Source organism: Eumetopias jubatus, unplaced genomic scaffold (assembly GCF_037043125.1).
Source record: "Eumetopias jubatus isolate StellerSeaLion01/CBP00866 unplaced genomic scaffold, mEumJub1_p1.0 scaffold_3, whole genome shotgun sequence".
NCBI classification, from domain to species: domain Eukaryota; kingdom Metazoa; phylum Chordata; class Mammalia; order Carnivora; family Otariidae; genus Eumetopias; species Eumetopias jubatus.
In genome coordinates, this window is record NW_028274809.1 from 23,557,055 (window position 1) to 23,584,330 (window position 27,276).

General features: G+C 33.2%; 1 protein-coding gene across 2 annotated transcripts in view; it reads right to left on the bottom strand.

The window, feature by feature from the left end:
* SPAG16 (sperm associated antigen 16) overlaps positions 1-27,276 on the bottom strand; it is a 951,181-nt gene that overhangs the window by 257,067 nt on the left and 666,838 nt on the right. For both annotated transcript variants that reach the window (XM_028112215.2, XM_088022037.1), the window contains one exon: positions 15,118-15,244. In XM_028112215.2, coding sequence (XP_027968016.1) covers positions 15,118-15,244 — 127 coding nt within the window. The remainder of the gene's footprint in view (positions 1-15,117; positions 15,245-27,276) is intronic.

Here is a 27,276-nt window from a genome sequence, read left to right on the forward strand (position 1 = left end):
CACATCTTCTTTATGCATTCATCTGTCGATGGATATTTAGGCTCTTTCTATAGTTTGGCTGTTGTGGACATTGCTGTTATAAACATTGGGGTGCACGTGCCCCTTCAGATCACTACATTTGTATCTTTGGGGTAAATACCCAGTGGTGCAATTGCTGGGTCATAGGGTAGCTCTATTTTCAACTTTTTGAGGAACCTCCATACTGTTTTCCAGAGTGGTTGAACCAGCTTGCATTCCCACCAACAGTGTAGGAGGGTACCCCTTTCTCCGCATCCTTGCCAACATCTGTCGTTTCCTGACTTGTTAATTTTAGCCATTCTGACTGGTGTGAGGTGGTATCTCATTGAGGTTTTCATTTGTATTTCCCTGATGCTTGAGCACTTTTTCATGTGTCTGTTGGTCATTTGGATGTCTTCTTTGCAGAAATGTCTGTTCATGTCTTCTGCCCATTTCTTGATTGGATTATTTGTCCTTTGGGTATAGAATTTGATAAGTTCTGTATAGATTTTGGATACTAGCCCTTTATCTGACATGTCATTTGCAAATATCTTCTCCCATTCTGTCAGTTATCTTTTGGTTTTGTTGACTGTTTCCCCTATATTGGCTCTTTTAATTTTCATGTGTTATTCTCTTTTGGCAAAACTTTAATTAATCTATACCCTATCTAATGTGCATGCATTTAAAAAATTAAGATAATTTATTATAATAATCTTTTTTAAAAAGAGTTTATACCATAACCTCCAAGACCATCCACGGCTAACACTCTAACTCAGACCTCATATTTCTCTTCACATGACCTCACACACAGAAAATATGGTTCTGATGTAGAGACTGTACTGCTGTTCTTTCTGCCTGGAATCTTCTTCCTCTTTATAACCACCTAATCTATTTTCTTAATTCCTTCAAGTCTAATCATCTCTGAATATCTTCTCTCAAGTAATAGTCCACCTCATCACTCTCCACTCTCATCTTAATTTTTTATAGTACTTATCACCATTTGGCATATATGTTGGTGTTGATTCTATTAGTTATTTATCATGTCTCCTTCTGAGCCTTCCCCCCAAGTAGAAAGAAAGTTCCATGAGAGCAGAAATATATATATAAGTATATATAATTTATGAGTATATATTATATTCATCACTCAGTTCTCAGCATCTAGAATAGGGGAAAATAAATATTTCTTGAAAGAATTAAGATCATCAAAAGAGACAAGGGCCAGACAGGTATCAGAAAGGCATTGTGATGGTTAATCTTATGTGTCAACTTGGCTAGGCCACGGTACCCATGGTACCCAGTTTTTTATCTGGTGTTTTTTAAACACCAGTCTAAAGGTTACTATGATGGTATTTTTATATGTGGTCAATATTTAGATCAGTAGACTTTCAGTAAAGCAGGTAACACTCCATAATGTGGGAAGGCCTCATCCAATCAGGGGAATATTTTACGAAACAAAGACTAGGGTCCCTGAGAAAAAAAGGAATCTGCCTTCATACTGACTTTGGACACAAGCTGCACACACAAACACACACATACACACACCCTTATTGAGTTTGTTTCTCTGGATACTCCTGACTAATATAAGCATTTTTTTTCAAAGATTTTATTTATTTAGTAGGGAGAGGAAGCTCAAGCAGGGGGAGTGGCAAGCAGAGGGGGAAGCAGGCTCCTCGCTGAGCAGGGAGCCCGATGTGGGACTCGATCCCAGGACCCTGAGATCATGACCTGAGCCGAAGGCAGACGCTTAACCAACTGAGCCACCCAGGCGCCCCAATATAGGCATTTTCTATGCAAGCATATTGATGTCAAAAATATATCACTATAATAAGTAGATTAAACTCATCATTCCAAAGATACACAAGTCAGATTGAAAAAAAAGCAAAAAGTTAAAAAATAAAAACAAATAAAAAATTCCCACAAAAAGATACAAAACATTAAAGTACAGAGAGAAAGATTATGAGGGAATATGATCTCTCCCCACCCAAAAGAAGAGGGTACCAGTTTTTATTGTGAGACAAAATGGAACTTAAGGAAAAATCACCATGAAAGTGGTGTTATACATTGATAAAAGGAAGACAAGATCAATAAGATATAGTGATTATGAACATATGTATCTAAAAAATATAGCCTCAAAATATATGCAGCAAAAACTGAAAGAATTACAAGGATAAATTAATTAACACTTGTGGTTAAAGACTTTAACATACTCATCTCAGAAACTGGGAGCTCAAGTAGTCAATATATAAGAAATGTCATAAATGATTTAAATAACCAGTAAATAAGCTCAAACTAAGAGTTCCATAAAAATGTTTGAACCCCAAAAAGATACACATAGATGCATTCTTTTTGATTACACAAGGAACATAGGAAAAATTGTCCATACTAGAGGCCACAGAAGATCAACTAAAGTTAGCCACGTTCTCTAATATAATTTAATACAATTTGAAATTTTGAAAAGGATAACTCAAAAATCCCAGGAAACAGGAAGTCCACTAAATACTTTTGAAAAAGAAAAGAGAGTGGTTTCACATTCATATATTAATACTAGAACATCCAGTAATAAAAACAGAATTGTACCAGCTCAAAAATAATGTTACCAAAAGATTAGAAAAAAGATTTTGCCTATTTATCCATATGAGGTTGATAAATGATAGAAGTAATATCAAGGAACAGTGAGGTAAGGTTTAAATTGTATAGTTGCTGGTATTAGGAAAACTGTCTTACTGGATAGAAAAATTACGTTGAGTCTCTCACTATGGCCATTGAATTATTGTTCCCAACTACTTGCTTCTTTCTTGTAATGGGATTTAAAATTCCCAGCCAATAACATGAGACATGTTCTTTAAACTCTGTAGTATTAGTATATGCCCCATCTAAGTGGCTTTGGGCTTAGCTTATAACTTGCTATGATCATACTATGGACAATAGGATATTAAGCAGATGATATTCGTCATATCCGAAAGAAGATTTAAAAGTGATTGCATTATTTGGTTTTATTTCCTGCTGTGCTTACTGTTTGAGGATTATATGTCCCACAGAGGGCTTGAGGTCCAGAGTGAGCACACACATGGAGTTCAGCTGAGCCCAGGAAAAATGCATCGGGCTGAGTTACCCGAAACTCTCTGTAAATGAGCAAAAAGCAAATCCTTTGGAAGATCCTGGGTTTATTTTTCATTTGTTTGTTATTATTGCAGGAGACACTGGCTGATAACACCTCCTCGCACCTTGAATCAAAGCCCCGAAATGTAAATGTAAGGACAGAAAGAGGAAGATGCAGGAGAATAGTTTTGTGACCTAGCAGTGGGGAAAATATTCTTAAGTAATCTCCCAAAAGAAGAAAAATTACTAAGATAAAAAGAAAATTGTTTTGATTCCATGAAATTTAAAGATTTTAATTCAATAAAAGATACCACAGATGAAATCAGCAAACTCCCGGGGAGAAATCTACAGTTAAAACTAACAGTAAATTAATATACAGGTAATTACTACAAAATCATAGGTCCCCAGAGAAAGTAAACTCAATTGAAAAAATGGGCAAGGGCAATTAATTCACAGATGAGGAAGCCTGAAAGACTGAAAAATGTGTAAAAAGATGTTCAATGTCACTAGTAGTTAGGAAAATGCAATGTATACAGTACCTGCTATACTGGCAGAATTAGAAAATCGAATAACTTCCTGCCTTAGTCTGTTTGGGCCACCATAAAAAAATACTATAGACTGGGTAGTTTAACAACAGAAATTGATTTTCTCACAGTTCAGGAGGCTGGAAGCCCAAGATTAGGGTACTAGCATGGTCAGGTTCCAGTGAAAGCTTTCTTCCTGGCTTATAGATGCTTTCTCCCTGAGTGCTCACATAGCCCTTCCTTGTGTATGTGCACGCCTCTTCTTATAAGACCACCAGTCCTACTGGATCATGGCACCACTCTTAGGACCTCATTTAACCTTAACTAACCTCCTAAAAGTCCTGCCTCCAAATACGGTCACATTTGGGGTTAGGGCTTCAACATTATTAATTTAGCAGTGGAGGGTGGGGGGGGAAGGATGACACAAATCAGTCCATAGTACTACTAAATGTTGATAATGAGATTTTTTGAAGGACAGTAGACTAGCGGAGTGATTCTGAAGAGCAGTGTGGCAGTGCTTATGAAATTAAGGTATACTCCGTGGCATAGCAAGTCCCCTCTAGAGAAACTCTCACGGAAGCCCACCACCAGGATATGTAGGAAGATATTTAGTACAGCATACATTGAAGTAGCAGAAGTTATAGGAACTTAGGTGCCCATCACTAGTACCATGGACAAATAAAACGATAAGATGAATAAAATAGAATAGTATCCAGTAGACAGAACTAATAAACCTGATAGACATATATTAATATGAATAAAACTTAAGAACATAGCATAGAATAAAAAAGCAAGAGATTGAATGGAATGTATAACAAAATATAGTCTTTAGAAGTCATAGATATGTATAGTCACAAAATATTTCTACATATTCTTCAAAGATAACCTATAAATCTAAGGAAACATATCAAAGACATTTAAAAACTTCCATGGAAGGTGGGGGAGAGTGACAGTAGGGAGGGGACATGAAAGGAGAAAAATAATGGACTCTGATGATAATTATTTTACACTGAAAAGTTTGATTACCTCTGCTCTTGGTACTTGAGGAAGAAGAAGATAAAGAAAAGAGAGGATCAAATGACTGAAGAGAAGGGAGAAAAACAAGAGGAAGAGGAAAAAAAAATGAAGGACATAGACAAAAGTGGAAGAAAGGCAGAAGGAGCAAAAGTATTCATTGTCACAGTTAAATTCTGATAGGGGTGAATGGATCCTAATGCAGCATGGATGAAGGAACAAATCAAACATTAGGGGAGGCATAGCAAAAGGAAGAAGCAGTAATCAAAACTTCAAATTAAGCCAAGGCCATGAGAACATAGGTGGATAATTATATCGTTAACATTATAGGAGGGACTGCCTTTTTTCTCCAGTTCCATACACACCTACAGGATACTATTCTTTATCAGTAACACTCTGATGGCACATGTAGCATATTGTACGAGGAAGAGTTTGACTTAGAGTTTTCAGCACTCCCAGTTATGACCTGCAGATTCATGTCCGTTGCTTCAGTTTTGTAAATACAATCTTCCCTATTTTCACAAATCCCAGAATATAGAACAGCGCCTGGCACTTGGTAGGCTTACGCTAAATATTTGTCAACTGCCCTAAGATAATATCTACCATTAGACCAACAAAAGTACAAGAGAGGGAATGATGAAATACTTGGATAATAGAAAGCATGGCTTGAAATGCATATCTATTATTCCAAGGTGTTTATCAAACGCATTATTTCAAAATATTAACAGAGTACTGATTTTCTTAATACCAGTACTACACTATATCTTCCTTTAAATTTTTTTTTTCTTTTGGTGGGGAAGAGTACATAGTAAAGGATGCTGCATGAAAATGAATTTAAACAATTTTAATTTATACTCCTCATATTACAAGTGAGAAAAGATACTTCTAAGGTCAATCAGATTTGAGTAAATCATATTTGAATATTGTTCAAAATTCAATTTTAGATAAATATAACTGCGAGTTATCACAAGTACCAACTGTGCAGCTCCATCTCCAAGAGTAGCATGCTATTTGTTCTGGGTTGATTTGCACATCTGTTGAACAGCAACTTCTCTTAAAGGATTATCCTATTAAAAAGTATCAGTTTGGCAGATTAAAGATGATTATCTATTCAATTTTGTATACACAGCCTATTAAAAAGAAGACAAATTCTTGGGCTACTTGACTTTGGGCCATTAAATATGTGTAGATTGCAAATTTTAACTGTTTCATTTAAAATCTAATCACTATTATATGCTATTAGATTAAAATAACACATTCCTCTTAATACTATAATTGTGTGACCCTTAGAAAAATTCAAAGGCTGATTATGCTTTATTTCTTCATACAAATACATTTTTCTTGGTTAAAATATGTGTAAAAATGTCATTAGTCATATTTCAAAATGATCTATGCTAGCATATACATGTGATTTTTATTATATCTGCAAACATACAGGCATAGCTAATTATAGGCATTGGGATATATTACTGCCTAGATGATATTAAGATACAGCTTTTCATGCAACTAATTTCTCATACTTGCTACACAGATACAAATCTTTTTGATTTCTTAAATGTATTGAAAAATAATGAGGCATTAGCACATTAATTGTAATATGTATATAACTACTATAAATCCGTTTGAAAAATGCTTCTTACATTAATACTACAAAACAAATCATTAAATATGATGATACTGATTAAGAATTTGTCATTATTTGGACATGTGCCAGATTTAAATTCTTTGTATATAATTATGTATATAAGCTTTGTAACAACTTCCAAGGAGACATTTTGTTTACATAGGAAAACATTTCCAAGTGCCTTTTTGACATGCCTATAATGTTACATTTATACTTCTATGTAGTCAACTATACCAGAGCTAAGCAATAATTATAACTATTCTTATTTTAAAAATACTGCACAAAATTAAGAAATTAACAACACAAATATGACTTTTTTGTATCCGAGCAATTGCAGTTGCTGATTGCACTTATATAATGCTGTAATTGGTACGATTAATTATGTTCTGCTCTGATTTAACCAGAACGGGCCAGATTCTTATTACCTTACATAGTCTTGTAAGAAGAGTTTGGTCAAGTCATTAATTTATTAAAATGTTGGGACTTAGGCATTTTTTGCCAAAATTCCTATTGCTACAGAGACCAAATGTATTGCTGGGAGTGCAAGAATAAAAGTTTTGTATTGCTGAGAAATACAGCTTTCATTTAAATTTGAGGCTCAATTTTTAAATAATCTTGACTTCTATAACAAATTATATTTCCCTTTTGGATCAAAGGAGAGTGGAATATTTCACTTATCTTTGGATATTTTATTTTCAAGTTTTAAGTAGTATAAAATGCATTTAAGTTTTAGTTTAGAATATTATTTTTATCTCACGACACCATGTGCTAATGAATACAAGGAAATATAATGTGAAACTCTGGCTATAAACCTAGGTGATTAAGTCGCCTACCCAAACCTCTCATTTTAGAGATGGCAAAAGTTGAAGTCAACAGAGATTAAGTGTCCTGCTCAATTTCGGGTTACAAATCATAGATGATTTTTTTAGAGCCTCATCTTGTGCTTCACTCAAATGCTCTTTTCTGACTCTTAAGATGACAATAATTTCTAGATGTTTCTAAAAATCAATCCATATTCAGTTATTGGTGAGTATTGGTGATCTGAAAACATTATTTTTAAAACTGTGGGTACAATTCCATTAGGGAGGCTTTGTAGTTTGTGCAATGAAGTTGTCATTAGATTATACAACCTTTCAAACACAATCTGAAAGAACAAGACTTTGTAACACATATAAATTCTAGTATATTTTGAAAAAGTCACTAACATTTATTTATATTAATCTGTTGTAATTTATGTAATTCAAATGCATTTTAGTTCTCAGAATTTATGGTCCATTTTGGGGATGATAATCTAAATTTAGCAACTTCTATGGCATTGCCACCAATCAGAGTGGATGGTAGACCAATTGGAAAAGTTCATGGCCATAACAATTTGTACAACTATGAATGCTATCCATGAATTAATATATCTTTGTCAATATGCCTTTAATTAAAGTTTTCGAGGTGTTCCCACTTATTAGCATGTTATTTTCCATACTTGCTATAGGGTAAATAAAATTGCTTCTAATATAGGAAATAGCATTAAAAAAAAAGAAAAAAATAGATTTCTTTTTTTTCCCCTACAGATAAAGTATAACCAGTCTCTATGAATCTCTAAATTTTTTATTTACAATTTCCTAGAGCTAAAGATTGAATGAAATGCAATTTGGGTTTTCACAAGACTGTACAAACATGTATATTTATTAATAGGTATGGGTAAATAAAGCTCTCAAAACCCTTTAAAATAGGAGAAATGGAACCAAACTCATAGTGTTGTGATGACTAAAAGAACAAGCACCTTGCCCAGTTCCTAGAGTATAGTATACTTCATTCCAAGCATTAATCATCCACTTGGGTCTCCAAGGGGGATACATAATCTGATTTCCTCAGTTCTCCCAGTTCTTTTCTCCAGTATCAGAGAGGTCCATATTCTACTTATGCACAAAATGGATTTGTATACACAATAGAGCCACGCAAGCAGGAGAGAAAATAATGGGATTATAAATAATTGAGTAGGGTCATCTGGTCACCTCTTCTCTCATAACTTATCCTCTCTCCTTGTGGCTTTCTTTACTGGGAAAATTATGTGGTAGAATGGGCTTGCTCTTAGGAGGAACAACTTAGGTTAACTCTGCCATGTGTCTTAGAGATAAAACAAGCTAGCTTGTTTTCTTCCATTCTTATTTCAGTTTCTAATCAGGCCAGGATTTAAATAAATGGCAGAAAGAGAGGTCCTGCAGGTGCTCCCATAATCAAGCCCTGCCTGATTCTCTGAAAAGAATTTATATTGAAGTGTGGGTTTGGAGTTCTAGTACCCATTAGGAAGATAGAGGCACTTAAGATATCCCCTTGTGCAGAAGACACATCAGGAACCTGGCAGATTATTATTAGGTTATTACTACTAGGTTGTTTTTCTGGGGAGATTCCTGTGGTGGTGGTGGTGGTGGTGGTGGTGGTGGTGGTTTTTCTTTCAGAGACCACAAATTGACAACCAGTGACAGGATTCTGTGCCTTAGTCAGCTTTGAGTCAAACACTGCTAAGTGGTCATCACTGGAATTATTTCAATATTCATAGCAAATGAATCATTTCTCTAACAATGTCATATATCAGTATGAAACTGAATATTATTAGTAAAAGGAAAGGCAGAATAATATAAAGTTTAAATTTTAGTTTCTGGAATTAGACTTGCAAGATATTAACTCTGATGCCACATTTGATCAGCTAGGTGTCACTGGGCTTGTTCTTAACTTCTTTATGTCCCAGTTTTCTCATCTTTAAAAAAGGGACAACTGAAACAATTTCATTGAGTTTAGAGAAGATTAAACAGGTCTTTATATGAGCTAACTCAGAGGGTTCAAAAACATTGGCGAAGGGACTAGAACCAGAGGTGTGGGCTGATGTTGCCTCACTACTGAGGTCATACCCTTCTAATCACTCTCGTACAGCAATTTTTTTTCTGTAAAGGACTATATATTAAATATCTTAGGCTTCCTAGGCCATATGGTCTCTGTTGCAAATACTCAACTATGATCTGGTAGTGCGGAAGCGGCCGTAGACAATATGTAAATAAGTGGGTGTGGCTGTGTTCCATTAAAACTGTATATAAATACAGGTCAATCTGGCCCATGGGCAGGAGGTCGCCAATCTCTGCTCTACCTACTGTTCTTCTGAATTGCAAGGTTGTTCCAGTTTGTTTGGTGGATATACAAATGATTCCTAGCCTTGGATGATCTCTGGATTTTTCCTGTTAAGTATTCAGATAGATGTTCCCCTGACCTTAGTCTGTCAGGTATTGATCCTTACTTAGCTAAAGACTGGAGGGGATCTTCTGCAAATCTCCAGAACCCTCTCTCTGTGCTGCAGAGTTGAGCTGGCTTGGCCTCCCTCAACTGCCCACTCTGTTTCCTCAACTCTGAAAGACTGCCAGGTTTCATTTTGGTTTCTATTGGTCCATGAGTATTCTGGGGGCAGGCATAGGGTTCATCTTATTTACTTTCCCTCTCTCAGGTATTATTCTCTTTCACTGCTCAATATTCCATGTCTGAAAACCATTGTTTCATATATTTTAGTTGTTTCAGGTGGGTAAGGTAATCTGTTCCTTGTTACTCCATCTTGGCTTGAAGTGGAAGTCCCAATAGGTTTTTAATATTTCACTTACAAGGAAACTGAGGCTCAGAAATATTAAGAAATCTCACCAACACCATTCAGCTAGTAAGGAGTGGAGAGAAAATTCAAAACCAGGGCTTCTAACTTCCATATGAGTTCTTTCTCCATTAGGCTACACCACTTTCATCAGAAGAAATTAACCACAATCTGTTTTTTAAATACAGAACAATGAACTGTAGCTTTTACTAAAAGAAATGGATAAATCCAATGTGAAACAAAGATTCTGAGATTATTTTATTATGTTTGAAAATTTTCAGACAGATCTGATGCTTTTCATATTTTCCAGTAGGGTCATTTGTTCTATTTTAGCATTTATATTGTGGTTCTGCTTATGGAGAGTATTTAGGATTGTCTCCAAATGGTGAGAAACCTTGCCCATTTTGATGATGTGATACTGATAAGCTTCCTACTGGAAAGTCCCCAGCTGGCTTAAACTTCAGCTCCTGCATTTTCTAGGGATGTGACTTTTTTGCAAATGTACTGGAATTATCTTTTACAAAGGAGGGAAAAATATTGCTAAACTACATAAAAACATGATGAAATGAGAGATGTGGACAAGTTTATGTATAAACTCTTACATTTCATTTTTATTACTTTCACTACACAATCCCATTTAACATTTTCTGAAATAGTCATAAATTTTTGAATGGTAAAACAAATGGCATTTGAATATGCCAAGTGAGAGATATTATTTAGATAGTGAATATTCACAAAAATATGTAGCATTATATTACCAGGATGCACTCAGTTTAATGAGAAAGGAACACTTATTCCTTTACAAATACCAATATATGTTTGTATCTATAAACACAGATAATCTGTGTATGTCACAAGAAATATATTTGCAAACAAAAAATTATGTAAATAATACTGTGCCACATACAATTCCTCTTTTAAATGTGTGAGAAGCTGATTTCTTACAGCAGCAGAAAAGCTAAATTCTAAATGATGAGTCATACATCTTTAAATCTTTTGGTTTTAATTATATGTATATATAATATTTCATATAACTTCACTTCTTAACCATTTAAATTATTTTTAATATTACATGAAAAGGAGTTTATGGCCCTTGTTTCTTTTAGCATTCACTGGTGTTTATACTTTCACTACAAACTGCCTACAGTACCACACAGCCTTAGGCATCTTACTTGCACACCAGTGTGTTCACACATTTTTCTTACCCCTAAAATGGGACGACTTCTAAACCTCTCCCAGCTAAGATAAAACATGATAGGTGACTAGACTAGGATTTCCTCATTATAGGATATACATTATCTCTTTGAAACACATTAGAACACTGTAAGACAAGTATTTCCTCCATTATTTTGGACACGATGTTCAAGGAAATTAAAAAATTTGCTTAACACCTAAAAGGTGGTGAAGAACTAAGGGTCTGAATTATAGTCTATATTATTTTCCTACATGACTGGTTTTCAAATATTTTTATCAAAGATATGTTTTTAAAATGATACACTATGAGGAATCTCAATTTTAAAATAGAGAAAGTGCTATTTCATGGTACATATTTACTTTTATAAATTCAAAATGAAAATATTTACTTATGAGGTTAATAAATCATGAGGCAATTTTGATATCCATAAAAATTTGAAATCAAATGTTATGGACAACAGTTTCAGCCTTTCAGTGACCTCTACTCCAATTTATTTCTATATGGTGTTGGATTTGCAATGACAAGAAATTCCTTATTTATAAAGATACATCATTGTATATGGAAACAGTTCTTTTTAAACAGCACACCTCACGATCTCAAGATGCCTTTCAATTAAACTGATCCAGAGACAAGAAATATGATTAGAAATTTTTGTTTCTATGATTATTTAGAATATCTAACAACTACTCACATTCCTCGTATTAAATATCACAGAACAGAACGCTATCAATACTTCTACATTTATTTTATGATATTATGATGACATTACATGTATGTTTTCAATATCTTTTCCTTAGGTCCAAGGACATAGCTGAGATAGCAGACCAGAGCCTATCTCATACTAGTTGAGTCCTAACTGTATATAATTGCATGATTTAATTCTGTTACAGAATTTCAACTTAAAAACATGATTTGGCACAACCTACCTAACATGAGCCTCGATAAATGTTAATTGCTGTCAATAGTGTCAATATACTCTTGTTTTTTTGTGGAAAATAATTGTATTATATATGTTTTTATTTGCTAGCTGCTTGGAATAGATAAAAGTATGTCAAATTAATGTGTATTTTGAGCTTATTAAGTTAGATTTGATTTTATCCTCATAGTCCAAATATTTTTATGATATGCTTTTATACTTTTTGTTTAATCTTTTCTTGAATAAATTCATATGAGACACTATGTGTCCTTATCCTTATTTTGATTTTGTTTTGCTCTTGACTTCACTATTCTCTACTCTCTTTTTACCAACATAACTTCTGGCATTTTACTTTATGATTTTCACCTTTCTGTTCAGATCCTCAGACTGAGAGCTTTGTTTGTTTTCCCTAGTTCCTTTTGATATGTTTATATCAACTTTTGATATATTTCAACCTTTTTAAATGAAAAGTCACTGAAGACTTCTCCTCTACAGAAGTACAAATTTCCTATTATTCAATGAGTAAAAGGCTTATGACATTAATTTCTCAAACACACAGAATTAAAGTTAATTGTAGTATGTTCCTTGAAGAAAGGGTCAAAGGGATGGGAAGGTCAGGTTAAAATTATGTTCCCTCAAACTGATAAGGGTTTTCATTAACAGGGTCCCTAGTTTACACTTTCTGTCTTTTATGTTTCTCATTGTTCTGCCCTTGATTCTTATGCTTTTCTTAATATGAATGTATAATCAAGAGTATAGCAGTCACATAGAGAAAAACTAGGTTTGTTGTACCAAGGACTTTAAGATGATATTGATTTGTATGAAGGTAATTTTAAATTAGGTTTGCCTGACTATGCATAGAAAAGAGATTTGGGCTGATGACAAGGACAGGAGAAAGCAAGTAGCAACACAGTTAATTACAGTAAAATACATATCTCTTATTAGTTGTACAGCATTTCAAAGTACTCTTTAACTTCTATTATTATCAAGTATAGCCAAAATTTTTGAATTTTGTAATTCAAAATTCAAGGACATGAACACTTGAATTGTAGCTCACAATAATAAAAAGGGACTTAAGGATGTAAAAATGTTTATTAAAACTGTTTTTTTTAATATTTATTTATTTATTTGAGAGAGAGAGAGTGCATGTGTACCTGTGAGTGGGGGAGAGGGGCAAAGGGAGAGGGAGAGAATCTCAAACAGACTCCCCGCTGAGTGCAAAGCCCCACAAGGGGCTCCATCTCAGGATGCTGAAATCATGACCTGAACCAAAACCAAGAGTAGAACACTCAACCAACTGAGCTGCCCAGGTACCCCATAGGTGTTTTGTTTTGTTTTGTTTTAATTTAACTAACTTTAATTGCTGAACCTGTGGCGGGGGCGGGGGATGTCTTAAAGTAGAAGCTGGTTGTCATTGAAAATAATAGTATTATATACATACATATATATATTTATATACATATATGTCTATATATTTATATATCTATGTACAGATACATAGATAGATATTTCACATCAGAATACATGACCAGCAAAGTTGGGTTTTTTTTGACCAGTAAATTTTTATTTGTTAAACATATATAATAAAACTAAGTTCCTTTACAACTATGATGTCAATGCAGATTCACTGTATTGGTAAATATAAATGGAAATCTTTTTTTTAAGATTTTATTTATTTATTTGACTGAGAAAGAGAGAGAGAGAGCCAGAGAGCACAAGCAGGGGGACCTGGAGAGGGAGCTGGAGAAGCAGGCTCCCTGCTGAGCAGGGAGCCCAGTGCGATGCTGGGCTTGATCCCAGGACTCTGGGATCATGACCTGAACCGAAGGCAGATGCTTAACTGACTGAGCTACCCAGGCGCTCCTGAATTGAAATCTTAATAGGCCTTCACATTATAAAATGAAATTCTCATAGATGGGATGTTTTATGCTATAGAATATTTTCTTTTTTTTTAATTCTGGCAGACCATAAATGGTTTAATGTCAAGAACATTACTAAAAACATTTTTAAAGAAGCCAGTATTATTAGTATGGTTCATATACCAATATGTAATGGGAACACAACTTAAAGTCTGTTAAAAAAACAAACTTCACTGAATTTTAAAATTTAGATATGTGATGACATGAAACCAGTCCTATGAAACCAGTCCTAAAAAAACACACACAATTATCTTATATCTCTAGAATTGCTCCTAGTATATATATACTTCTGGACTATTGAATTAGTATGTACAATTTTTAAATAAAACATCATTATTTCCCTTATATGTATTTTATCTTTATTTCTTCATCTAAAATTACCATTTCTATAATTTTGATCTACTACAAATAAATATCAAAGATTTAAAAAACTCACAAAATTTCACAAGGTTTAAAACATGTACGATGCTAGCAAAGGAAAGTTATATTATCTAATAATAGATACACATTATCTAGCATAAACTCTCATTAAAGATACAGCTGTAACTGTAATTTTAATCTTTTAAATAGATAACTGGAAACACTGTATGTTGCTACACTATTCATTAACAGCAAGTGTAAAATATTTTATCTGTTTGACAGTGTTTATATTACTACAGAAAAAATGCTAAACATAATGAAATAATAATATTAAAATTATCAGTTATAATTATTGTTGCACATGGATGCAACAATAAGATGAATGTACATCTTGAATTAATTGTAAAATTAAGAGATAAACAATAATTTATTAATTATAAGACTAAAATATTCCATTTAAAATGTATTTTAAGTTTTGCCAAACTTTTGTTTTCTACTCTTAGCCATTTTGCCTTCAAAAAACCCAATTTACTTACCTTGGATGGTGATTCTAAAGGATATAGACTCCAAATTTTTCATGACACTGCTAGGAATTTGGGTTATCTATATCATTACACACTTATCTCCTCTATTATCTCTTCCTTTATATATATGATAAATATAATGTCTTCATAATGTGACATAATAAGAAATATAATGTAAAATAAAATATATTCGAATATAATATTAGAACAAAAATTTACATAGGGGGAAACACAGTAAAATTAGAGTGGAAACAGAAAAGAGTTTCAGAACAAATGTTAAAGTTGTTAGCTTGGTCACAAACATTAAACAAAAAAGATCCTACCTGATGAATCAAAGTTCACCTCATTGCCAGGACTTGGACCTATATCAATGGACACAATTGGTGAGAGCTTCCGAAAGTCCCATAGTTTTGTTACTCCACAAGCATCACAGGATGCTATCATGTGACCCTTTAAAGTATTTAAAAAAGAAATTATATACATACACACACATATATATTACATATATATAAATATATATATAGTGACTTAGTCAACAAGGAAGATTTGTGTTACAGTTTTATTAAATCCATGAGAATGCACTCTTCTAAACTAAAGTGTTCATTGTATTTTTGTCTTGGACATAAAATTGTTATAAAATGATAATTTACATATACATAAAATCCTATACTAAATTTTGGAAGATGATTTTTCAGGAAATCATTCTGATTATTCTATGAGAATATATAATAAAATAAAAAGGTACATACCCACGTAATTCCTCTCTCTCTCTCTCTAATATATACACACATATGTATAATGTTTATGATATATGTGATCTATACATAAAACTACATACATGAGAATATTGCACTAAAAGTGCACCTCACTCTATATGCTTGCAGTTTGTTAGCACTGATGATTTATATACTTCAGATACAGTAAAAATAAAACAGAGGTAGGAAAACAAATATACACAAGGAAAGGAGAGTTTTTATCATGGTGGGAGAAGAATGGGGGCCAAGTGAAATCTATGGCAAGGAAGCAGTACATATTGTGATCTGTGAGACAAAATTATTAGAAATATTTGGGGCTATTTTGGTAATGTGCAATGGAATAAGGAAGAAGATAAGTGGCTAAAGGGGATGGAATAGAAAAGGAATCGTGGATGGATTCAAGTGTAATGGGAATAGGGGCGGATATTTTCTCATTATAGAAGTAGCAGCTCAGGTCCATCAGTTTGAAGGTCAAGGTCTGTCTCTACCCTTTCTGCTGGTTTCTCAGGAAATGTTTATTGAGCATCCACTTCACGTCAGAAACTGGGATATAGTGATGAGTAAAAGGGGTCTCTGCTGTCTAGCAGCTCATAATCTTTACTCATTCTTATCATAGTATCATTTAATTTTGTTGTCCAGCTGAAAATGAATATTGGCCATATTAGGCTCATACATACGTTTATGATAAGTGATTACACTTTATATTGTTTCCAATTAGATATAGAGTTTCCTTTTCAGTTCCAGCTTAATTTTTTTTTAAGATTTTACTTATTCATTTGAGACACAGAGATACAGAGAGAGAAAGCATGAGCAGGGAGAGAGGCAGAGGGAGAAGCAGGCTCCTCGCTGAGCCAGGAGCCCGATGTGGGGCTCGATCCCAGGACCCTGGGATCATGACCTGAGCTGAAGGCAGACGCTCAACCATCTGAGCCACCCAGGTGCCCCGAGCTTAATTATTTTTAATTTCAAGTCAAAAAGCATCCTCTCGCTTTTTTCCTAAATATTCTAAAATGTTAAAAATAATAACTTGATTATTGTACAATTATGCTTATCCTTTTGAACTAGATAACATGATTTTTTTTCTCATTTGCTTCTTGATTCTATCCTTTCTGGGGAAAAAAATGTGCATTTTGTATTACAGTCCAAGGGGACTCTTTGTTTTTCCCTAAACAAGTCAGTAATGCAACAAATGCCATCAGTGTTAAAATTAAAGAGTTGTCACTGGCAAAGCAATACAACCTTGTCTCCAGTCTAATAAATGGGATGTTTAATCTTTTTTATGACTTAAAAGGAACATGCAGAACTTGGAATGTTTTCAAATATGTAAACATGTATTGTAAGAATTGTGAAGAATCAGTGAATTTAATTTTCAGAAAAGACGAGTTCTCAGTATTAGCAGGAAATATTAATGCTAGAAATTAGAAAAAACCCTTTCCAGATATAAGGGTTTTCAAATATCTTTCAGAGATGACAGAATGAAATCTTTTTTTTTTTTCAACTTTGAGAACAGAATAGATATATTATAATGGTAACTTAATTTGGAGGCCCTTCTCATTCACAATAAGGGAGGTTATAAAAAGCTTAAAGTGTGGTTTATATCACTAAATATTAAAATGTGAGGAAATACACTAAAAATTAGTTCCATCATTTTGGGGGGTGAAAATGAGTGTTTAGTTTTAATATTTTTTACATTTAACTTCCACTGCTGCCAACTGATTTATACATATCAGTTTGATATGTATATCAAATTTTATTTAATTGGCCCTTATTAAAATAGTAAGGGCCAATATTTATTAAATGCTTTTAATGAACCAAGTACTATATTAAATGATTTATTAGTAAATAGTACATACTTTTTAAACAATTTTGAGTAACATCATTTAGGCAAATTTCTACATTTCCCAAGGCACTTAAAAGTCAGGACAAAGTATACATTACAGTAAAACAAATTTAACGACTTATTAAGTGGTAGCAGTAAGTTTGTGTTTAGATTTGATAACTGAGAGATTCTTGGTAGTGAAAGGACAGCTTAACTATGCTTCTGTTAGCCAGTGAGGCAGATGCAGTGCCTATCGCAACGCAGGAGCTTGGTAGAACTTGAAAGATATTTGTTAAATCAACAGATGATGAATGCCTCATTGGGGCTTACCTAGAAGTTTTATTTTAGTCCAAGTTCTTCCATAGCATTCTCAAGATAAATATTAGTTCTAACCCATATGGTTTTGAATCACTTAGATAAAAAAAAAGAGAAAAAAAAAGCAGAGAATCCCAGAGCCAAAAACTTGGAATTATCCTGAAAACCTTATATCCCTCCTCCTCCCATCTCAGGAGAACTGGAGTCCCACCTGCCTATCTCTTTCCATGATATAGAAGAACATACTAAAACACTGCCTAGCCAAACTGCATAGTGTGAGCATTGAGGGATCTGAAGTTGGAGAAATGGGGAAAAGGGATTACCTGACAACCTGGGGGAAAAAGCAGACATCTACAACTTATGTCAGGTAAGAAAGTAAAGGTCTGCTATAGTTAGGTCCTTAACTTAAACAAAGAAAGATCATTTCTGTAGAAAATATTTTTTACAGAGAGGTGGAATTGTATGACAATCTTAAAGAAAAGTAAAGACTCAGGAGTTTCGGGAACCTTGCTAAAATAGAATTCTGATTGTCATTCCTACCAGTACTGATACTGAGGAAGAGAAGGTAGGAAAGGTGGTTGCATAGAAAGCTCTCAAAAACACTCAGATTCAGATAGATGGCTGTTTTTGTGACACTGAATCTGTAGGACCTGGCAGAGTTTCTGCAACATGTTTGACATTTGATCTTGAATAAACTATTGAATGAATGAATATAAGGGGAACAGAGAGCAATTAATGTTGACTGTATGTAATTTAAAAGGATTCCCCCCAATATAGAAACGTTAAATGAGCTGAAACTCAGAAGAAAAGGTTTTTTGTGATCACAGATTCAAATAGTTATATAAAGCAGGTAGAATTTAGCAAAGCGGACAAAGCGTGTAGTTGAGGTGAAAGTGAATAGTCATGACTCCTTACTGCCCCGCTAAAGCCTTTCTACCTCCACTTTAAAGATCTTATAGTGGGAAAAGCCATATAGACATAAAGTTAATTATAAGTTAGAGTATAGCACCATAAAATCAAACTAGCTTCATCTAGACTGCGGGAAATATATTGGAGAACATTTAGCATATGTCTTAAGGATCACGAGTGTTCATACTTTTGAAACTTTTCATACTTCTGAGATGTATTATAAAATTAGAAAAAGATAGGATAAAAATTAATGTAGCACTATTTATAAGTAAATAAAATGGAAACAAGTGAAACCTGTAATAACCTAATATGGAAGAAATAAGCCTTGTGCCTCGCGGACCCAGAAAACTGCTAGAGGCACCGTTTATGCAAACTTGACACCAACAGCACCAAGAAGACAAGCAGACTGAACTGCTATCTCTCTGCACAGAGGTTTCTAGCATATTTATATGTTGTAAAACAAAGAAAGAAAAGGAGAAAACTGGGATGCTAATGAGATCATTTCTAATTTAAATGTATAATTAGAAACTATTTTCATAAACCAATAGTATTCCTTCGTATAAAGATATTTTATGGCTTCATATAACTTCGAAAAACAAATTTTAGAAGCTTGGGCATTAACATCAGTTTGGGGTTAAGAGGCTACTTTTCAAGTAGGGTAAGAAATGTCATATAGTAAAAAAGTATCCTATATGAAAGTCTGATCTTTATATTGCATGTCAGGAAGAAATATAGAGGGTCTCAATTTATTATGGAAAACACAGGTCCAATTTGCGCTCTAGATCTTCACCCTGATGAATCAGATAAGTAGTTTCTTGGTTCAATTCACTAGGTTATATATATATATACTTTTATACCTTTATTTGTCTCCTTTTCTTTTGGAAAGTCAACTTACAGAACAATAACAACAGCATGTAAATAATCAAAATATGTTTAGGTCCATGACATTACTTCTTTTCTGCAAAGGTTCTTCAAGGCTGAATAACAGGATATGTATAATGTTCTTGTCTCAAAGAGTTATACAGTATGATAAAAGTCAAATGAATGATTATATATCAATTATGCACATGAAGATGTTATAAATTCTGTAAGTAAATGCACCTTGGCTTAGGAGTACATTCCAATGATCTTGAGTAGCACTTGGTAAATGTTCAATAAATGATTGACGTATGAAAGAATAAATATCCTGGATGAATTATTATGCAGGTATAAAAATAATAATTAAAGAAACAGTGTAAAACATGGAAAAGTTTATGCTAAACTGTGATTACACTGATTGAAAATATATAATACATATGTATAATGATTAAGTGAAGATATATGTTTATAAAAACTGCCCTGTATTTTTTTAAGACTTTATTTTTTGGGGGGCCAATTTTAGGTTTATAGTGAAATTGAGGGGTGGACGCAGAGGTTTTTCCATTTACTCCCTCCCCGCTCACACACGCAGCCTCCCCCATTTACATCTACTACCAGAGTGGTACATTTGTTACAACTGATGAACCTACATTGACATATCATAATTACCCAAAGTTCATTGGTACTCTTGGTGTTGTACATTCTATTGCTTTGGACAAATATATAATGACATGAATCCATCATTATAGTATCATAAGAGTATTTTCACTGCCCTAAACATTCTCTGTGCTCATTCAACCTTCCCACAGCACTCCCCTCTCAACCTCTGGCAATCACTGACCTTTATACTATCGCCATAGCTTTGCCTTTTTCAGAATGTTATATAGTGGGAATCATGCAATATGTAGTCTTTTCAGATTGGCTTCTTTCACTTGGTAATATGCATTTAAGTTTCTTCCATGTCTTCTTATGATTTGATAGCTCATTTTTTTATAGCTGGATAGTATTCCATTGTCTGGATGTACCATAGTTTATCCATTCACCTACTGAAGGATATCTTGGTTGCTTTCAAGTTTTGGCAAATATGAATTCAGCTGTTATAAACATTTGTGTGCAGGTTTTTGTGTAGACCTAATTTTTTATCTCCTTTGGATAAATACCAAGGAACATGATTGCTGGATGGTATGGTAAGAGTATGTTTACTTTTGTAAGAAACTGTCAAAATATCTTCTAAAGTGGTTATACCATTTGGCTTTCCTACTAGCATAGAATGGGAGTTCCTGTCGCTCCACATCTGCACCAGCATTTGGTTCTGTCAGTATTCCAGATTTTAGCCACTCTAATTGGTATATAGTGATCTCTCATTTTAATTAACTTTACTCTCATGAAATATGATATGGAGCATCCTTATATATATACACACATTTGCCATATGTATATAGTTATTGTTCACATTATGCCATATGCCATAATGTGAACAATAACTATAAATAATTACATTATTTAAAGATCAGAGTTATATGTTATTCCAAATTAATTGCCAAATACATTATTTTTTTATTTTATAATACTTTAAAATAAATACAGGATGTCATACACTTAGGCATAGTACCTAATAGTTTATTTTATAATATACACATAAGTAATGTCACAGCTGATTCTCACAACTACAGGTTGAGCCAAAATTTAATTCTATCTCATAATTTGTGGCTAAATAAATTTTAGAAGAATTAAACAATTTATTGAAGGACTTCTGGTCAACATGATTTTAAAAATAGAGCTACAAAATAAGAAAATTAAAAAATAATAGTTAACACTAATTGAGCATATACTATGCACTACTCAGTGTCCCAAGCATTTGTATTTGTATACACATATATACAAATATCAAGTAATCCTAAAAAAGCAAAACAAAACAGAACAAAGTAAAAATACCAATGTGGAATAGGCTTATTATCATTCCCTTTTTATGGATGAGGAATGTGAGCCACAGGAAACTTAATTAACTTTCCCATTGCTTATACATTTAAAAGAGGAAGAGTCAAGATTGCACCTGTTTGGCTCTAGAATCTGTGCTAACCACTGAGCTATACTATGTCTCAAAGACAGAGTTAAGCCAAAAAAATACCACAAATATTAATAATCATATTATAAGAAGATATAATGGTGAGCACAGATATTGAAAAGTCAAAGTATTTTAACCAAAGTTAGTTAACTGTTGATATAAAAGAGAAAATGCCCAAACCAAATCCTAACTCTAACCCTAATTCAACTTTAACTTTATTCTTAATTTGAGAAAAAACAAACAAAAAAGCCCAAGAAATAAGTGAAAAAAATAAAGAAAAAAATTAGTGGAAAACACAATAAGTTGTGATAGCAATAATTACCAATGAATAGATAATCACATACACACATAAATGGGACTTGCATAGAAACTGAAAGTAAGCGATAACTAAAATTGTTAAGAAAATAAAAAAACTACAACTATGTGCATCTTAGAAGAGAAACATTAAAAACAAACAACAAAAACAATAATAATAAACAAAATATTTATCCTTAAAAATAAAAGAATTAAATTATTAAATACCAATTAATAAGAAGCTGGTACAAGAGTATCCATATCAAAAAAACAGAGATTTAAGTAAAAAAAAAGAATTACTAGATCTAATTACTTGAGAATTAAAGGGGCACTCTATCAATAAGATGCGACAATCATAAAATTTTATGAAACTAAAAATAGTCTGAAAATGTATAACAAAAGTTAGCCTAACTACAAAGATAAATTATAATTTACCCAAGTGAGGGAAGATTTTAATACATGCCTACCAGAATTGATAGATACAAAAAACTAAAGCAAGATTTAACTAAAAAACAAAAAAGACCTAAAACAGAAAACAATATTTATCATATACATAATATGTAATATCAAGTATGTGAAATATTTACAAAAATTAGCAGCATGACAAGCCACAAAATAAGTCTCAAGAAATGTCAAAGAAGAGATGTCACAAAGGTCACATTCTCTTGCATTGATGCAATTAGAAATTAAAAATTACACTAAAATTGAAAAAAAGTTTGAAAGCTAAAAAAATCACATGTAACTTATAAGTTTAGAATTAATTCAAATGAAGGAATTTATATTACGTTTGTTGAATAAAGCTAAAGCCATCATCAGTGGAAATTCATGACTTTACATGAATTTTTAAAATATTTAAAATATATATATTAAATATACAGTTGAAACTGAATGTTCTTTACTACAGAAGAAATTGTAAAAAGTAGAAACTGAGATTGGAAGTGTCTGCACAGAAGCTGGTATGTTTGCCATCAGAGCACGGTGAAAAATTGCTACTGAAAAGGATTTCTTGGTGGCTGTAAATAAGGTCATTAAGTCTTAATGCCACATTCAGTGCTACTCCCCGCCCTATGACATACAACAGATCCCCGAAGGCTTTCATGAAAACACCTCTTTTCATTGAAATCCTAACTTTATTAAATAGACTTGTTAATAACCATCACACACACAAAAATAAAGCATTTCAAAATTGTAAAAAAAAAGTAGAAAGAAATAATTAAAATATGATGGAAAAACAAAATTAAAATATGATAGAAAAAACAAAATTAAACAAAACTATTAAAATAGTAAACAAAATGAGAGAGCAACTAAATCAAAAGTTAGTCTTTGCAAAGAACATGTAGACAAATGGAAATATTTGTCAAAAACATACAAAAAGAAATAGTGACAAAGAAAAAAGAAGTCATAATTAAGCAACATTATGAAATGAAATGGGGACTATTAAAATATGGTAAAGATTAAAGAAACCACACCAAAATGCTACAAAGGACTTGATATTAATTTTGAATGCTCCAGCAAAATGGAGTTTCCAGAACAATATAAATTTAAAAATTTGTGTAAATTTTATATATAAATTTTGAAAAGATTGCCATAAAGTCTGCAAAAAACAATACAAAATTAAGAGAAAAAAAGCACTAAACCAGTAGAAAAATTGCTCTTCAAGAGACCAAAAGACAAGGGAAAAACTAACGAGACACCTGAAAATCTTTTCACCAACCCTGGTAATATAGTTCAATATAGCAGGTTAAAACCTCAGTGGTTATGGATGGAGTACATTCAGTTAGCTTGACATGCCAGGCCAAGATCACTCTAGTGACCATCTTTAGTGATCTCTGTAGAACTTCCTCTTATCCCTACACTGTAACTGGTTTCCTCAGGGAAACCCATCTCCATGGATAGAGTAACTGCCTAAGGTGAAGGCATCTGGCTCAAGTAGGAATAATAAGAATACTTCCCCATGTTTTTCAAAGTAATGTTGAGAGAAATAAGTTCTTTCCTCTCCAATCAAAAGGTGTTAAAAATGGGTAATTTATATATACATACATAATCTTAGTTCTAATATCCAAGTCCAGCACAGTGAATACATTGATAGGATTAAGAGGATTTAGGAAGTCTGGTGGCATTTGAGTGTTGGTTTTAGCTAAATCTAATTGTCAGATACCACCTGATCTGTCTGGAGTTCAGTTTTATGAGTCAACGAACATCCTAGTTTTGCTTAAGTTAGTTTGAGTTTGGGTTTTTCTTTTCTTTCTTTCTTTCTTTCTTTCTTTCTTTCTTTCTTTCTTTCTTTCTTTCTTTCTTTCTTTCTTTCTTTCTTTCTTCTTTCCTTCTTTCTTTCTAAGATTTTATTTATTTATTTATTTGAGGGAGAAAGAAGAGGAAGGGAAGAGGAAGAGGGAGAGAATCTCAAGCAATCTCTGCACTGAGCATGGAGCTCAACACAGGGCTTGATCTCATGATCCCGAGATCATGACCTGAGCCCAAATCAACATTCAGATGCTTAACCAACTGAGCCACCCAGGTGCTCTGATTTTGGATTTTTCACTTGAATCTTTTTTTTTTCTCCTATCAAATTAGAACAGATTTTTTAAATGATGATATTGATAAGGGGTCAGAAAAACAAATAGACTTACATTCCTGGTATACAAGTTGATAGTGAAAATTAGCAGTTTTTATTGCCATGAAATATACTTAAGTACTATTTATAATAATATTTCATTATGTGAAACAATCCCATTTTACAGATGAGAAAAATAATGTTTAAAGAGGTCGAGTAAATTTCCTAAAATTATGTAGGTAAAATAATTTCGATTGAGGATTCAAGTATAGGTATGGTTGACTTTAGAGTCTGAGATTTTAACAGATATATTACATTCTATTTCTTGAAACTAATATAGCATAAATGTTTAAATATATTGAGTATATCCCCCATCAGGATACATTTAAATAAGTCAGTAACTCTGATCAATCTTTGTCACAAAGATGTTCCTCACAATATCATTTATAAGATGGGGCAGTAAAAATGTAGGAAGTCAATTCTTGATAAATAGATTGACAGACGCACATGTGGATATATGTATATACATAAAACTGTAACCTATAATTATATAACTAAACTATTATTTTAACTATTTTTTTATTTTAACTATTATTATGGCATTTCCAAAGGCAATTAATACAAGGGAAAACATACATATGTAGTTCAACGAAAGAAGCAGAAAATAAAATTGTTTACACTGATGCACACACACAAAGCATATGTTGAAAATAAGATTGGTAGGAACTAAATTAGAACTAATTATCTTTAGGATGAATCATTTTTATTTTATTTGTTCCTTTTCACATTTTCAAAAGGTAAATTTCATGGAATTAGCATATATAAATTTATAATCAGAAAAAATATTTTAAAATGAATAAATAATGAAATCAAAACATCATACACAATACCCATCAAGTGATCTAATTTTCATTTCCTAAAATTCTACTATGTGAAATGGGCAAGAAGGAGGGGTCATCAAGCAAATGGCAGAAGCATTAAGCCCTAGAAACATTAGCTGCTTTCAATATGTGAAGGTAATGACCTGCAACTTGGTATTAAGGTATAACTATAATAAAATGTTTAGGCTCATTAGGAGGAAAATTAGTATTTCAAACATTTTTAGTACTAATACATTAGTGTGTCTCTGAGGACAGGCCTGTGTAGCATTAAGCATTAGCTCATTAGACCATTTCCTCAATACCCTAATGGTACAAATAAGGCAAAAAAAAAAAAAAAAGTGGAATTAAAATGGAAAGTGAAGGTAAAATTTGGGAATGCTCAAGGAGGGAATGTAAAACATTGGAAAGATGAAGATAAGATTGCTTTTGTCACTATATGCTTCTTCCTGATGTCTTCCATTGTCAATCTGTCAGGCATTAGTAACTTGAAACACTAATCAAGCCCCAGGTTTGGGGAGCTGGACATCGCAAAAATAATTACATAGCATCTGGAGTACACAATGCTACACTACATAATCATCATAACTTCTTCAAAGTGATATATATTTATTTGATTTGATCATTCCTCTGTGTGGGTAGGTTATACCATCCTTTTATTCAGATGAGAAAACCAAGATTTACAATGTTATACAACTTGCTTAAAGTCAAATCCAGCCAATCTGATTCAAGTGTCCAAGCTCCTAAACTCTTAAAAATATATATATATTTTGCATGCTTTGACTTAGTTGCTTTAGGGACTGGAATCCCGTAAAGTACCACTAAAGTGCTGGAAGAGCATATTCTGTAACTGAGGTAGAACACCCTGAAAGAGTTAATAGTGCTTTAACAGAATATCAACAAATACGGAGTAGCAAAGAACAAATTGAGCAAGGAGGTGTTTAAATGTATAAGGCAGAAGAATAATTAGAAATAGATGAAGATAATTAATGTATATAAAGAAACACATAATTATCAAGCTGTACTAGGTCTCTGGCTTGCAGCCAGGAGCAAGAGATACAACAGATATAAGCTCACAAAGAGCTTATAGTTATTTGAGAGAGAAATAGTTAAGCAATTATAACACAAAGTTAAATGCTAGAAGTAGGTAAAAGGTTGTTTAGAGTACAAATTGAACACCTAACCCCAGCCTGTGGCATCAGAGTTTCCTTACAGGAATGTAGCCCTAGGATAGGCACATCAAGTGAAGGCAGCTTTCTAGAAATGATAGCATTTTATTTTGTTTTATTAATTTTTAAGATTTATTTATTTGAGAGAGAGAGGAGAGAGCAGGGGGTAGGGGCTGAGGGGCAGGTAGAGACAGTCTTTTTTTTTTAAGATTTTATTTATTTATCTGGCAGAGAGAACGAGAGAGCACAAGCGGGGGGAACAGCAAGGGAGAGGGAGAAGCAGGCCCCCTGCCAAGCAGGGATCCCGATGCGGGGCTTGATCTCAGGATGCTGGGATCATGACCCGAAACCAAAGGCAGATGCTTAACCGATTGAGCCACCCACGTGTCCCAGGGGGAGACGGTCTTAAGCAGACTCTGCACTGAGAGTGGAGCCCAAGGTGGGGCTCAGTCTCATGATCCTGAGATCACAACCTGAGCAGAAACCAAGAGTGCACTGCTCAACCAACTGTGCCACCCAGGTGCCTTAAAAAATGACAGCATTTTAAATAGATTAAGATTAGGAAGAGATATTAGTGAAAAAAAGGTGGGAGGGAATCATTATTATTGAAAATGGCACAATGTCAGAGCACAAAAGCAGAAATGAACATATTTCACTATGGGGAATATGATGAATTTATGATGAGGTTAACAATGTGTAAAAATTCTGAAGTTTATGGAGCTCACACTGAGAAATACGAATTTTGTATATGATGTAAAAAGGTTGTTATATATTTTGAACATAAATATTGATATGTTAAAAAGAACATTTGAAGGCCAGTAGTCTCAGTGAGTTAAGCAGGTACTGCCGAATAGTAAGTTGTATAC